Source organism: Pararge aegeria, chromosome 26 (assembly GCF_905163445.1).
Source record: "Pararge aegeria chromosome 26, ilParAegt1.1, whole genome shotgun sequence".
Classification (NCBI taxonomy): domain Eukaryota; kingdom Metazoa; phylum Arthropoda; class Insecta; order Lepidoptera; family Nymphalidae; genus Pararge; species Pararge aegeria.
Genome location: NC_053205.1, coordinates 7,046,285 through 7,062,659, shown reverse-complemented (window position 1 = coordinate 7,062,659; position 16,375 = coordinate 7,046,285). Strand labels below are relative to the sequence as shown.

The window sequence follows — 16,375 nt, the reverse complement described above, 5'->3', positions numbered from 1 at the left end:
TTGCAGTTAATAGGTTTAGCATTAAAATACTAGTTGATAATTTATCCGTTCCGAACAGCCAAAGAATGGTCGAAAATTTAATAAACCGTAAAACATCAGTTTCATCATATCCCTCGAGCTCGAATTAACAAATATTTATGAGAAAGCACTATCTTAGTGATGTGAATGTCCTGTGCGAAGTAAAATATAATATTGATATTTATACTTATGTGTTTTGTATTCAGTAGAGGTCAAAATTTGTCATTTGTTTCTGATAGATTTTCACGTCTGTGGAAACATGAAATTTTGGTTTAAAAGAGGAGAACCCAAAGCCTTAAAGTAAATTTTAAGAAAAAGTTCATGTCCGACGTCAGTTGTCAAGTTAGTGTCAAAAATAAGTAGGTTGGACGGTACCTAGGTTGTCAATTTTTGTTTTTGTTTTGCAATTTTACACAGACCCGAATAAAAAATCGCATCAATTTTTAAACAGCGATGAATGAAAACGATGATAAAATGAAATATGGTGAATGCAGGTGTTGCTTTACGATGGGTAACCATCGGGATCTGATGAAAGAGTACGAGTTTAACGGCATCCGAGAAGTGTACTATAAAATATTTCTGGAGTGCTTCAATGTATTCGTAAGTATTAATTTGATTTTCTTTAGAAACAAAATGAAAGAGTTCGTAGGTGTGTGAAGCTTTTTATCGATAACTAACTTTATTTTTCCGAGATACAAAGTCACCGCGCCGGTTCTTTAAAGCTATAGCAAAAAATCCCTTTGAACCCGCATTCCGTTGCTGCGTGAAAGGGTAATTGCTAAGCTGGTTTACCTAAGCTTAACTTAACAAATCGCACGATTTTTTTTACAGAAAAAGTATTTTTTTATTGACACCCATATAACCAAAATTATCTGGCTGATGCATTTTAAGTTTATCACATCCTGGCAAATACTTGTATCCTCTAATTAACGACGTTGGGTTTTGACAGTCGAATTTATGAAAACACTTAAATCATGTATTTCCTTGTATTTCACTGTTTTATTTGTGAACCTAATAATTAATAGCAATTTCTGTGATAGTGACTGCGCTCCGAGTTGAGCTTCTACCCAATGGGGTAGGAGCTAGGATGCAGGTTTTTTTCACAGCAAATTATATTTTTATTACTTAAAACGCACATAACTTTGAAAAGTTAGAGGTGCGTGCTGGGATTTTAACTCTGCCCCCCGAAAGGTTATGCTATCACCGCTTTTATTGATGATGACGCATTTATATTATAGTTATGCACAAAGATGAATAACAACAACCTCATATGCACGTCCTGCGTTCTGAGGTTGAGAGATGCGACCAGCTTCAAGAAAATGGTGATGGATGCTGAACGGAGCTTGTCAAACTGTAACGTGAAACATGAAGAAGCTGTTATTGGTAAGATTATTTTTTAATGGCGTTTACTTTTTTTATTTTTTAACTAGGTGTGCCCGCAGCTTCGCCCGCTTAATTTTGGGAGGCAGCATACTGCTTCACAGTCTACACCTATAGTCATATATGAGATTTTTTCACAATTTTTTTTTATCTTACATAATTTTTTTTTCAATAAAGAGTATACTATGTTATTTCTAATACCTCCAAGATAATATATCTATAAAAAGTTTCATGAAGATCGGTTTAGTAGTTTTCGTGTGAAAGCGTAACAAACTTACATTCATAATATTACTAGGGATAATTTTAATAAATAAATATACTACGACAATACACATATCGCCATCTAGCCCCAAAGTAAGCGTAGCTTGTGTTATGGGTAATAAGGTGACCGATGAACATTTTTATGAATAAAATAAATAAATATTTATAGCAAAAATATAAACACCCAGACACTGATAAACATTCATGTTCATCACACAAACATTTTCGAACCCACGGCCTTGGACTCAGAAAGCAGGGTAACTGACCACAGTGCCGATCGGCCGTCAACTAGCAACTCGTCCAGGCTCTTTGGACGTCAGGCTCACTGTTATAAATTATTTATCGGGGACTTATCTAGTCTACTAACAAAAGAACTCCAGAAGGCTTTATTATGTTACTAGCTGTTGCCCGCGACTTCGTCTGCGTTTGATTTTGTTTTTGGTGTGGCATTCAATTTGGTTGTAGTTCTAAAAAAATTTAATGTATTCAGTATCGCTAAGCCTTAAATTAGGGTTTTCTGGTTTCCGCTGAGGAGTTCTGTCCTCTATCTCCAACCACATTCATCAGATCAACACAAAGTTTGGGCAAAATTAAACACATATTATAACCTCAATAGTACAAAAATAATTATTTAAATCGGTTATAATTTGTCGGAGTTATGGTGTAAAATCGTCAAATACTTTCATCCCCTCTCCCAAAGGAACCGAGCTTAATGTCGGAATAAAATGTATCCTTTATTACTTCTAACACTTCCAAGAATATGCGTACAAAGTTTCATGATGATCGGTTAAGTAGCTATTGCGTGAAAGCGTAACAAACAAACTTACATTGACATTTATAATATTAGTAGGGATAAGACTAGCGGAACCGGCAGAAGTCACCCTGCCCGGTAAAGCAGCGCCACCTACCCGGTCAAATTTTATTTTCAATTCATCCAGGCACCTACTGAAATACACACAAAAAATTTCATCAAAATCGGTCCAGCTGCGTAAAAGGAATTTGGTGACAAACATACAGAATATTGGTTTCGTTTTGAGTATTTTTCTCACCGGTCAACCTTCCCTGGACATCCACGAATATTTCAAGACCTATATTAGCCATATCGGCCCAGCCGTTCTCGAGTTTTAGTGAGACTAACGAACAGCATTTCATTTTTATATATATAGATTAAATTAGAATTCAATTCAAAATTTCTTTATTCATGTAGGCCTATCGCAGGCATTTATGAAGCGTTCGTACATATGTTTACATAATTGTAAGGGGATGGTGACAACTTTGTTCGCCAACTTAAACCTAAAGCTACGAGGGTTCCAATTACATAGTTCTACTTGGCACTTTTGGCACTTGATATGTAAGCAGTGGCGTGCACTTCATACATGCACAAAAGCAATGCATACCCTAACATTTTCATATAACTGGCAACGGAGGAGCATTCTGTTTTACTTCTTAATGCTTACCCTGGTGAAAATTCCTGTACACGCCACTGTATGTAAGGTGTTGGAGGATAAGACCGTGTTTAGAACAGTTTTTCATTTTATAAATTTAAAAAGCATATAAAAATTTTCGGAACCTACAGGATTTGAACCCGCTACTCTCTGGCAATCGCGGCCTGAGCGCTTTTTTCCAATTAAGCTACGGCTCTCCTACCATCGATGCCGAAATTAGTATATGCCTTTCACATCAGTCTTATAGCGACTGTAGCGCCATCTAGTAGGAAACGTTGCAGTTTCGATCTACGTTTTCCAGGTCCATATTACAATGAGACACGTTTGGAGGAATTATCAATTTTATACATTTGAAAAGCATATAAAAATGTGTAAAAACTAGTGTTTCATTTTTACAGAATCCACAAACCCCTCATCGTCATTGCTCGAAGTGGAGATAAAATTTGAACAAAAGGACTTCAATACTGAATCTAACAATTTAGAGAGTGATAGGAACTTTGAAGACGACTCTATGTCAGAAGAGGAAGACCGTGGTAATTATGAATTTATTATACTATCCTCTGCACAGAATTTGGAACAAACAGAACCCGTGTAAACGACTAATATTGAAGCATCAAAAACCACTCCACTTTAGTAGTGTTTTACGAACAGATGGCTAGTCACTGAATACCATTTAGCAATTGACAGTAATTAGTCTAACTCTAATGTTCTAAACGTTCATCACCCACTTTCAGTGGCGTGCATAGAGGGTATGCAAAGGGTATGCAGATGACATAAAATAAAGAAAATCTCTTGTACGAGTTATAAAAAACTTAAGGATAGGCATTGTAAGAGTCAAATAAAAAGTCAAATATTTCTTTATTCAAAAATAGGCACATAGATGGCACTTTTGATGCGTACATTACATGTAAAATATGACATAGGAGTGAGTTGATGGCGATAAATAAATTCGTCAACTTTTAAACTAAAGCTACGAGGGTTCCAAACGCGCCCTGGTCTAAAAAGAAGCCCACAACAAACTTAGCCGGTTGTTAGTTTTTTTCGTTATCACCATCTCACATTGTCGTTTAAAAACTATTATATAACTCGTAGTAAAGATTTTCTTCATTTTATATCATCTGCATACCCTGTGCATATCCTCTTATCCACTGCCCACTTTAGTAGTGTTTCACGAACAGATGGTTAGACACTTCATACAATTTAGCAATTGACAGTACATAATTATTTTACTTCTAATGTTCTAAATGTTTACCATAAAATAGGAAAAAGTTTGTGAGCTAGCAACATTCTGAGGGTGGGCGGGGTTTAAAGGTGTTGGACACAATGCACTGCATACAATAATGGCTGAATGAGGGTTCTGTATGTTTTTAATTCTGTGATCATGTGTGTATGAAACTTTCCTTAGCAGTAAATATGATTATTATGATTTTTTTTAATCAAACCAGTATATCCCATAAAAATATTTAACGTCACTCTGTCACATTTAACGCCCTTTCAGTTTTATTTTTATTTGAATAAAAAAATTGCAGAATGTGGAGCATCGTCGCAAGGTTGCATTCTTTTCGGTATTCTTAAGATATTTTTCGGAGAGTTTGCTCAAGAAATGTTTAATCTGGTTCCCCCCTCATCTCTTTACCATCTTCATTTCTGATTGGCACCGCAAGAATCTAGAATGCCCTTCTAGTTTTCTCCAGTACCTACAATATGAGTACCTTCAAATTAAGGGTGAATAGGCATCTTCCTGGCAAGCGTGCTCCACTTTCGGCTGCATCATCACTTACTATCAGGTGTGATTGCAGGCAAGCGTTTATACTGTATTGTTTAAGTAGTATATACTTAAAAAAGCCTACTTGAAATAGAACTGTTTTAAATAAGTCCAAAAAGTTCTTGTATGGACCTGAACATTTACCATAGGTACATTTTTTTTTTTTATTTACCATACACAGCACATTTTAAATTTTTTTTCTATTATATTCAAAAAATTAGCCATATATATAGTTGTAGTCAATGTAGAAACCTTTCCAGTACCTTTCCAATTTAAATTTGAAAATAATTCTTTTATTGTCCACAGATATACTAGAAGAATCCACAGACTCCAAAGCACTACCGACATCATGCCAAATAAAAAAAAAAAATAGGTTAGAGAAACTAGCATACATTCACAATAGTACAGTCATCATAGAGAACTCAAACGTCACTCCGTTCAAACCCAAATACCAGAAGGGTTTCCCATGTTTCTACTGCACAATGGTATTCCAAGATTTATCAAAAATGAGGGTACATCAACAAAAGCATACGAAAACTGAACTCAAGACTGTATTATATACACAAGGAGCTGAGGCATTTATAGTCTATGTTGATATCACAGACTTAAAATGTACATTATGCAATGAAGAAATTCCAAATTTGACGGAGCTTAAATCACATTTGACCAAAAAACACAACAAGAAAATTCAAGATTACCCCGACAGAGTTGTCCCTTTTAAATTGACAACAAACGTTTTCGAATGTCAAATTTGTAAATGTGTGTTTGAAACGTTCGGTGCGATGGACCGCCATATGAACGTTCATTTCAGGAATTATGTGTGCAAGGAATGCGGTACAGGTTTTGTGACCAAAAGTCGTTTCAAGAAACATTCCCAACAGCATAACGAGGGCAGCTACCAATGTGAGACATGCAAGAAAATCTACACCACCCCCTTAAAGCTGAAATACCACATTGACAATGTTCACAGAATGGTTAAAAGGCACAAGTGTACGAAGTGCGATGAACGCTTTACAGAATATTTTCAACGACAGAAGCATATGGAAGATGCACATGGTGTGGCCAAGCTCGAGTATAAATGCAATGTATGCGACAAGATATTTGACAGGAAAACCAGAGTGTCCATGCATATGAAAAGGTACCATTTGGAGCAAAGGGATTATCAATGCGAGATGTGCTCGTACACATGTTTCACAAAAGCTGCATTAAAAATTCACATGATAAAACATAACGGGGAGCGGATATACGAGTGCTCTGTTTGTAAAAAATCATATGCGAGAAAGAGAACGCTGCTCGAGCATATGCGGATACATAATAATGATAGACGCTATGCATGCAAGGTGTGCGGGCAGACTTTTGTACAGAATTGCAGTTTGAAAGGTCATATAAAAACGCACCATCCTGAATTTCATATGCAATAAAGTTATAGTTTAATTTACTACTTATTAAATATTTATTACATTACTATGCTTTGCGGTTTAACAAAATTGAGCAAACCTGCAAAAATATTTTTGAGGTTATACTTTAGGAAAAAATCATGCGAGTGAAATTATACGATGTAATGATAATGCGCGCGCACATGGTAACACGATTTTAACAGCATGAAGGTAGTCGCGAAACCGAGTGAGAGGGGTATATAGTCCGGCAGCTCACTCTTTACGGTGCGCGCGCACACAGTCGCAAAAAATACTACGCCCTGAAGTTAGCTCTAGTCGTCATTTTAGTTTTCAAAAAAAGTGACAGTGTACACTTTCAATTCTCAAAATCAGCGGGACCATTCCGGTGATCTAATTGATTCAATTGTACAAAAATCTCAAATTTTCCGTTAACGAGATAACTAGATAATGCGTTATAATAAAACTCTCAATGTATTAAATACCTTTTTTCTATTATTAGTGTCGTTTTCTCTACAAACGTTGAATAAGGCTTAGGAAAAATTTTTTGAAAAGATTTTTATCTTGTCACGCCAAAGAAGTGTAACCTCTAACGCGTGTACATAAGTACGCACACGTTTTTTTGTATAGTACCGGGAGTTCGGATTATGGTCTAACATTTTTTTTAATTCTACTATAAGTGATTATCTAAGATAATGGGCTAACCTGATAGGGGTATGGAAGTTATATTAAACCCTCCTATTCGGTTTCTACTGGGCATCGTACCGGAACGCTAAATCGCTTAGCGGCACGTCTTTACCGCTGCGCCAGGAAGATCGTCGAAAGATTACAAAAAAATCGATATTATATACCGAAGTAGTTTGTACACTACGGTCTATCTATAACCATGCACATTATCTTACCGATAAAGATGGCGCAAGGAATATTTCTTGGACCATTGAATTGGAATCAATTAAAAAAATATCATCTCTTTTTTTGAATTACAATTGTGGTATTTGAGCTAGATTATACTCAAAAATGATTACATGCAAGTTATGCCACTACTCGATACTAGATGGCTCTGACTTTAAGAGAGAAATGGTAATGAGATTAAATATCGATTACAAGCATTTGACTTAGGATTTATTTATTTATTTGTGCTTTCTAGTCTTAGAGATAAAAGAGTTATAGTTTTTATGTACAGCTATTTTATAAGTGATATTTAAGTAGGTAAAATTTTATTAAACCATTTATATTTAAATACTCTTGTATTATTTTTACTTCTCATAAAAAAAAATTGAGTATTGGGAAATTGGAATTATATATAATGTTAATGTTAGTTTATATTCTGAGAATATTGCATATAATTTATTTAATAATTAATGAACCAACGAAAAATATATTTTTCTAGGGAAATAATAATTACAAACTAAATATAATATTTACAATAAATATAAGCCGTCTAACTGTCCACTTACGGGCATGGTTCCCAAAATGCTGGCGCTATTGCCCCTTTGAATTGCTAGAATTAGCCGTGGGGCTATGTCCTTTTACTTATATTTTAAACTTTATCAACAGTGTTCCCATATGCAACATCCAGGGCCGCGCCGGTGAACGAAACCTATAAAGCGTCTCTTTTATCACGTATCATCATGAATGAATTTTATTTTTATAATTTGTTATTTAAAAGGCACACTGCGCCTATTGTACCGACTTACTTATCGATACTCCAATACAACGAATATGTTGTGTAAGTGTATCAAAATAATTTTTCGCTGGAGGCGCCCCTGTGGTCTAAGCGACTGTGTGTGCAGTAAAATTGGCAGAAATATAAGCAGAAATATAGGCAGAAAAATTGGTTGCACGATAGATGCGTGACAAGACACCGAACGCTTAGGCCGATCGTGCTTATCTATGGCTCGTTCCACACTCTCGCCTGCACGATCGGCTCAGGCGTAACGTGTCATGCTTTTTCTTGCGTGCAGCCGGCGTATATATAAGACGTTATTACGTTAGACAATAAATTATTATTCGAGAGATTGAAGTTCATCTATTGTCTAATAGCTGGCGCTACTAATATATTATTCATTAACTTAGGCAAAAAGGTGTTAGTGTTAAAGGGCTTAGTGTTTACACTAGGTTATTCGCCTTGTCCGATTAATAGCATCGATTCGACCGATTATCAATTATAATCATTAATTTAAAAAGACTAAAACCTAAAGCCAAAAAAAAATGTCTTCTACGTCAAAAACATCATTAATCTGTGCATGCCAAAAAAAAAAAACAAAACAGAAAACACAGTAAAAAATCAAAACAAATTACACAAATGTTTTCATGAACATACGAAATAACGATTGTAAATTAAAATGGCAAATAATATAACTAATGCTTACGATGGTAAATGCAGGTTTTGTTTATCTAACGGCAAGCATAGAGACATAATGAAAGAATACAATTCGAATGGTGTTCGCGAAGTTTATCACGAGTTGTTTCAGGAATGTTTTAATTTATATGTAAGTAAACCCGTAAATGGCGTTATAAACTAGTGTTTTCTTCTCCCAGACACAGGAAACTTCTGTCATACCAAACGAATAAAATACTTAGGTCCTCTCCTCAAACTATTGGCTAAAGTCCCAAGTACAAGACTCTTCTGTAATATGAAAGGAATGTATAATTTGGATCCTTCACGCAGCTCTAGTGTGCGCTGGCGGATAGCTTAATCAGTAGCAATGTCAAATATTTCAAGGATTCTATGCTTGAAATATTCGACAATTATTTTCTCCTTGATTGCTTATTTTGTGATTTGTAGGTTGAAAGCGGGTAGGAGCTCGACTTCATTTTCGGGGGTCGAGTTTGAAAGCACCTCCCACTTTTCTGAGTTAAGTAGTTGCTGCAGAGTGCTTTTTTTAAGTAATTAAAATATCACTTGCTTCAACGGTGAAGGAAAAAATCGTGTGGAAAGTTCTATAATGACATATAATGTTCTCAAATGAGTGTGGAGTCCACCAATCCACACTGGTCCAGCGTGGTGTACTACAGCCTTAACCCCTCCTCATTGTGGGAGGTGACCGGTGCCCTGGAGTGGGCTGGTAATGGGTTGATAATGATATCATGATGAATAATTGACAAAACAACAGACAGAGCAACACTTCACGGGGCATGTAAGGAGCACATCCTGCAATGAGCCGTCCCTGTGTCCATCAACCTAAGGCATAGGTGTTACACCCCATGTGCCTGCAATTACACCAGCAACCACACCCTTCTAACTGGAACACAGCATTGCAACAATGCTGCTTGCCAGCAGTAATAGCCATGGCGTACTTCCCAGAAGGAGTTCCGTCGCAAAAACCTCTACTGCCACTAAAACAATTGTTGTGGTTAGAATATTTGACTTAATGTGTAAAGCAGTCTGTCCCAATAATAATCATTAGCTTGATATAATCATCATAATTCATTTATTTCAAGTAGGCCTAATATAAGCACTTTTGAAACTTCAAGTCTGTGTGTAGTGACTACCACCGGTTCGGAAGGCAGATTCTACCGAGAAGAAGCCAGCAAGAAACTCAGCAGTTGCTCTTTTCCAATATCACCAATTTACATTTTACATTTTAAAATTAATTTTTCTCTCTTGCTAGAGATGAAAGCGGAGCCGGGTGCTTCCAAGCAACCTTGTCATTAAGAAATTCATCAATTGTATAGTAACCTCGTGAACAAATGTGTTTTCACACATTCTTTAAATTTATGCATTGGTAGGTCCAAAATTACTTTAGGAATCATGTTATAAAAGCATATACTCAGTCCCACAAATGACTTCTGCACCTTTCGCATGTGATAAATTGAAGCATTAAACAAAATGTACTCTGTAGTGTATCGAAAACTTAGTCATCCTCTTATCCTAGAGTCATTACCTTGGAGGTTCGTAACTAGTCATTAAAATTGTATATGTAAAAGTAAAATAATGTAAAAGTCGTGAGAAAAAAATTGGTAGGATATTCAGTATTTTCAGTAACATCTTTATGCTCTAGGATATTGATTTGTTTACAATTTTCCTTATTCAAATTTGCCCAGAGAGTGAGTCACAGGTTTCCTATGCAGACCAGACCATCTCTCATGTCTATTGAAAGTGTCCTTTATACAAGTTTTTTATGTCTTGCATATGAGTTGCAAGTGTATATTATGCGAGTTTGGTATGTTTTGTATGTGAGTTGCATTATGTATCTCATGCAAATTGGAAGAGTACTCTAAGTGAGTCGAAACTGTCTATAATGCTTTTATGCAAGTTCTGTATGTCACGTATGTGAGTTGCATGTGTCTTTTATGTGAGTTTGGTATGTATGAATGCTTTATGTCTAGCATACCGTATGCTGGTTGATTTTATGCTAGTCTTGTATGTCTCGCATGCGAGTTGAAAGTGTTTTTTTTGCGAGTTCTGTACGCCTCGCATGTCAGTTACAAGTGTCTTAGATGCGAGTTTCGTATGTCCAGCATGTGAGATTCAGGTTTCTTTTATGCTAGTCTTGTTTGGCTTGCATGCGAGTTGAAAATGTCCTTTGTGCGAGTTCTGTATGTCGCGCACACGAGTTAAAGTGTCCTTTGTGCGAGTTCTATACGTCTCGCTTATCAGTTGCAAGTGCCTTATATGCGAGTTTCGTATGTCCCGGATGTAAGATTCTGATGTCTTTTATGTCTCGCATGCGAGTTGAAAGTCTCATTCATGCGAGTTTTTTATGTCTCGCATGCGAGTTGAAAATGTCTTTTATGCGAGTTCTGTATGTCGCGCATATCAGTTGCAATTGTCTTATACCGAACATAGAATAATATTATAAATTCGGTTATTCGGTGAAACCACTGTTTGGCTTACTTTTTGTTATCTTTCAGATATGCATAAATTCACCCAGAAATTCCCTCATATGCACCGGTTGCGTGCAGAGTTTACATGACGCGTGCAGCTTCCGTACGATGGTTGTGGCGTCTGAGAAACAACTGACGAACACGCTGGACGAAAAAGAGACGTTATTTGTCAACAGTAAGCTGACGCAATCCTTTTACATTCACAAAAAATAAATATTTGTGTGCATTTTGAATTAATGAAATTGATAATACCAATATTGTGGAAACACTAATAAAAATTATAAAGATTACGTTTCATAGATATTTTTCTTTTTTTATAGATCTTTAAATCTCACATCTCTTCAGTTTTCTACGCACAATTATTAAAATCTCGTCCGCATTACGAAAGGTTAGACTGGTAGAAAATGCCTCCAGCACGCCTACCGTGAGCAGGTGACAATTATTTCCCAGGGAAAAGCTTGATCAATTTTCTTCTCACACAGCTTTATATCAACTCTCAGAGCACTGACGCACAAGTGGAAGTTATATCCAAATAATGCATAATGTATATCCCCTGGCAGGGGATATAATCGAGGGATATAATTTTGGTCTCCTGCCTGTCCTAGCTGGGATTAAATTCCGCCTATGTAATTTACTTTTTAACAGTGTATTGAAGAATTAAAACAAGCAAACAAACTTTTAGTGGTATGCCTTAGACGGCCGACTGTCGCAGTGGGCAGTGACTCTGCTTTCTTTGTTCAAGGCCGTGGGTTCGATTCACATAGCTGGAAAAATGATTGTGTGATGAACATTTATGTTTTTCAGTGTCTGACTGTTTATTTATTATTCCTGATACTAGTGCGTTCAACCAAACGATTTATTCAGCTATATAATATTAGTGTATTGCGGTTGTCTACTGCCTTTCTATGTGCAATAAAATTATTTTTTATTATTCTATTATATATTCTGTTCCCCTATAAATAGGGCAACGATTCGCAGGAACGCGTCCTGGAACGTGCCGCGTTGTGTCCATAAACCTGAGTCGTAGGTTAAGCCTCATCCACCGGCAACCATGCCCTTCAGACCGGAACACAACATTGCAACAATGCGTCTTAGGGGCAGAAATAACAATGACGATAGTACCTTCGACCTTCCCGGACGAACAGCCAATAAGGCTTTACGAAAATTCGAAATTAAATTTATTATATTGTGTTCTATCAAACAAGACATTTGACACACTTTCATAATATTACTACCTTAAAAGAGATTCTTTTGCGTCTAAATTATTATATTACTTGCAGTGGGAGAAGCACGTGATATGGATGTACATGTAAAAGAAGAATTTGATGAAAACGATCTTGCAGAAAACAACTTTGAAGTTAAAGATGAACCAAATGATATGTGCACTGATGATAAAAGCACAGATGAATACGGTAATTCACGAGCTATTTAAAATAAAACGAAAATATAAAAAAAAAAAATAATAATATATTGCGAGTAGGTAATATAAACACTTAGAAAGTATATCGGTTTGTAATTTGTAGTGACTCCAACGCCGGTTTGGAAGGCAGATTCTAAAGAGAAGAAGCCGGCAAGAAACTCAGCAGTTGCTCTTTTCCAACATCGTTTTACAATTTAACAACCATTTTTCTGTCTTAATATTAATTAACTATGGGATGGTGATAATAAAAAAATAACTGGCTTTGTTGGTTGTGGGTCCTTCCAAGATAAGGGCGTGTTTGGAACCCTCCTAGCTTTAATTTTATGTTAACAAATGTAATTACATAACCATGTAGGTTTCAACACATGGTTTTATTTTTTAGATATATTTGAGACTTTGTCAGAAAGTGAAGATGATATAGTCGAGGGAGAAGCGGAGCTGCTGGGGCGATTTTCGCCCGATATTTTAAAACCATTACCCACCAAACAGACGCTGAGAAATAATCAATTTTTCAAGGAACTGGAAATTTTGAAAGGTAAAGCTAATACTCCATTACGACTATATTCTTCTATATTTTAACTAAAATATCATTTAGGTTATTATTATAAGTTAAAAATAGCATTCGCTTCTTTCTAAACGTTATTTGAGTCAGTATCATATATTATGAATATGTTTGGTCCTGAAAGATCTCCTTGGAGGCACCCTTTAAAATATTTTTCTGGTTTAAATATTTAATCTTGAAAATCTATCTCGCAGTCAAAATGAGAATTCTTATCTTCCTAAAGAACACTTTAAGTTATTAGGCGTAACTTGCACCAAATTTTTCGTTATGAATTTTAGAGAGTAACATATATCAGTCGCCAGTACTTTAATTACATAATAATACAGTAACAAACACAATTTCATAAACAATTTTTAAACTTTGAGTTTTGGAGTTTTTTTAAAAAAATAATTATCTATTCACAGATAAAGTAATAACAGCGCATTCAATAAAATCTTTAATAGAACCAGCACCCAAAAGTGAACCATCCAAAATATACATAACAGAGAAAGTGGCTCACGTTGTCAACGTGTCAACGATTCTAGAGCATTCAAACCTAACAGCTTTCAAGACAAAGAGGCGAGCTGGATATCCATGCTTCTACTGCAGTCGGATTTGCGACAGCTTCGACCAACTGCACGACCATCAAATGCACGAGAAATGCAGAAGAAACATCAAGAAAATACTCGACAAGATACCCGCGGAGAGTTTAGTGGTCTACGTCCACATAACAGAGATAAAATGCACGATATGCGATCAAACCATAACAAATCTAAACGAACTGAAGCTACATCTTAACCGGATACACAAGAAGAAACTCTACGCTGAATTCGGTGATAGGATTATACCGTTTAAGCTGACGAAACTGAACCAGTACGAGTGCTTCAACTGTGGCTTCAATTTCGAGACATTTGGGGCTATCGAGCGGCACATGAACACCCATTATAGGAACTACGTTTGCGACCAATGCGGAGCCGGCTACGTCACAAAGAACCGTCTGAAAGTGCACCTGAAATACTCGCACGTACGCGGAAACTTCCCGTGCGACGTCTGCAAGAAAACCTTTTACACGCAATACAAATACAAGTCGCACGTCGACGCTGTGCATAAGATGGTCAAGAAGAACAAATGCCCGAAGTGTCCCGAAAGGTTTTCGGACTATTTCGACCGCCACAAACACATGGTGGACGCCCATGGGGACCCACCATTGAGATATCGGTGCAATGTGTGCGATTCCTTGTTCAAACGCCGCTACGCTCTGTCCTGTCACATGAAACGCCGCCATTTGGATGTCAAAGACATCGAGTGCGGTTTGTGTTCTTACAAGTGCTACACCGGTACCGAGCTAAAAGCTCACATGGTTAAACACAACGGTGAGAGGACTTACGTGTGTGTTATTTGCAAGAAGTCTTACGCCAGAAAGAAGACATTGAAGGAGCATGCGCGTATACACAATAATGACAAGAGGTTTGTCTGTGTGGTGTGCGGACAGGCATTTGTGCAGAACTGCAGTCTGAAGGGCCACATGAAATCACATCACATCGATTATATGAATAAGAGAAGCTAATCGCGACATTTGAAGTAATACAGCTTTTGTGACAGAACTCTTGCGGTGAACTACTGCCATTGACATTTCAAGTAGTAGACCTTTTTGAGACGAAACTCTTCCGGCGAACTCTTGCCATTGCCATTTTAAGTGCCTAGTAGAACTTTTTGTGACGGAACTCTTCCGTGGAACTACTGCCATTGACATTTTAAGTAGTAGAACTTTTTGTGTCGGAACTCTTCCGGGGAACTACTGCCATTGACATTTTAAGTAGTAGAACTTTTTGTGTCGGAACTCTTCCGGGGAACTACTGCCATTGACATTTTAAGTAGTAGAACTTTTTGTGTCGGAACTCTTCCGGGGAACTACTGACATTGACATTTTAAGTAGTAGAACTTTTTGTGTCGGAACTCTTCCGGGGAACTACTGCCATTGACATTTTAAGTAGTAGAACTTTTTGTGACGGAACTCTTCCGTGGAACTACTGCCATTGACATTTTAAGTAGTAGATCTTTTTGTGACGGAACTCTTCCGTGGAACTACTGCCATTGACATTTTAAGTAGTATAACTTTTTGTGACGAAACTCTTCCGGGCAACTACTGCCATTGATCTTTAAATTATAAAATTTTTGTGACGAAACTCTTCCGGGGGAACTAATAACAAGCATTGATGTTTTCCTGTCTGTAGGGTGTTATTGTAACCTACGGGCCATAGAATCAAGAACATACAGAAACCTTGTACACAAACTAAATCGAAGCACCAAAAATCACTCTTTTACAAATAATGAAATAAAATATATATGAATGAACGCTTCATAAGTGCCTGTCATTTGTCTTCCGATTGGCGCTGTGGGCAGCGACCCTGCTTTCTGGGTCTAAAGCCGTGGGTTCGATTCCCACAACTTGAAAATGTTTGTGTGATAAACATGAATGTTTTTCAGTGTTTGGGTGTTTATCTGTATATTATAAGTTTTTATGGTTATTATTCATAAAAATATTCATCAGTCATCTCAGTACCCATAACACAAGCTACGTTTACTTTTAAGCTAGATGGCGGTTGTTCTAAACGTTTACCATACAATGGGTAAATGGGAAAAAGTTAGTGAGCTAGCAACATTCGCGGGTGTGAAGTGAGACGTGCGCGGGGCGTTTTCACTGTTTTTGGAAAAATTGCACTGCACGCAATAATGGCTGGAAGAGGGTTCTGTATGATCTTAATTCTGAGTTACAGGCACACTTGGATGGTTATTACTGGCCGCTTATTGCAATGCTGTGTTCCGGTGTGAGACTTTGGTTATTACTGGCCGCTTATTGCAATGCTGTGTTCCGGTGTGAGACTTAACACCTACGCCTTAGGTTGATGGACACAGGGCGACACTCAAGTGTTGCTGTGTTTATTAGCGATGGTTGTCCACTTACCATCAGGTAAACATTCTACTTGGTCCATCAATCAATAATTATTAAAAAAAAAAATGAGTGTGTGTACCTACTTATGTACACGCGTTAGAAGTTATACTTCTTTGGTGTACGGAAAAAAAATAACTAAAATGCAGTAGTGTTAGCGATAAATATTGAAATTATTCAAAAAGTTTTCATTTAAATATATTCACACTGTTCGTACTGTTACGAAAAACGTGTTCTAAATTTATAAATACTAGAATATACAACTTGAACGTAGTTATCGATTTTCATGCGAACTAACTTTACGATGTAGAATTCAGGTGTCGGTGTGCGCGCGCATCGTAAAAATTCACTCTCATCGTTTTTCTCCATCG

General features: G+C 36.8%; 2 protein-coding genes across 5 annotated transcripts; both read left to right on the top strand.

The window, feature by feature from the left end:
- The first annotated feature begins 394 nt into the window (after window positions 1-394).
- LOC120635479 (zinc finger protein 37 homolog) lies at window positions 395-6,721 on the top strand. The gene is made up of 4 exons (XM_039906503.1): window positions 395-618; window positions 1,257-1,401; window positions 3,503-3,637; window positions 5,176-6,721. Exons 1-4 carry the CDS (start codon window positions 472-474, stop codon window positions 6,288-6,290), a joined length of 1,542 nt encoding a protein of 513 aa, XP_039762437.1. The 5' UTR covers window positions 395-471; the 3' UTR covers window positions 6,291-6,721.
- Window positions 6,722-8,537: 1,816 nt separating this feature from the next.
- On the top strand, window positions 8,538-15,434 carry LOC120635432 (gastrula zinc finger protein XlCGF26.1-like). 4 transcript variants are annotated; one of them, XM_039906456.1, is made up of 5 exons: window positions 8,538-8,755; window positions 11,121-11,268; window positions 12,374-12,505; window positions 12,896-13,048; window positions 13,480-15,434. In XM_039906456.1, the coding sequence occupies exons 1-5, from the start codon at window positions 8,609-8,611 to the stop codon at window positions 14,619-14,621; spliced, it is 1,722 nt and encodes a 573-aa protein (XP_039762390.1). In that variant the 5' UTR covers window positions 8,538-8,608; the 3' UTR covers window positions 14,622-15,434. The 4 variants fall into 4 exon arrangements, with proteins under 4 accessions (XP_039762390.1, XP_039762393.1, XP_039762392.1 ...); XM_039906459.1 differs by lacking the exons at window positions 8,538-8,755; window positions 11,121-11,268 and adding an exon at window positions 11,428-11,481; XM_039906458.1 differs by lacking the exons at window positions 8,538-8,755; window positions 11,121-11,268 and adding an exon at window positions 11,465-11,525.
- Window positions 15,435-16,375: the final 941 nt, after the last annotated feature.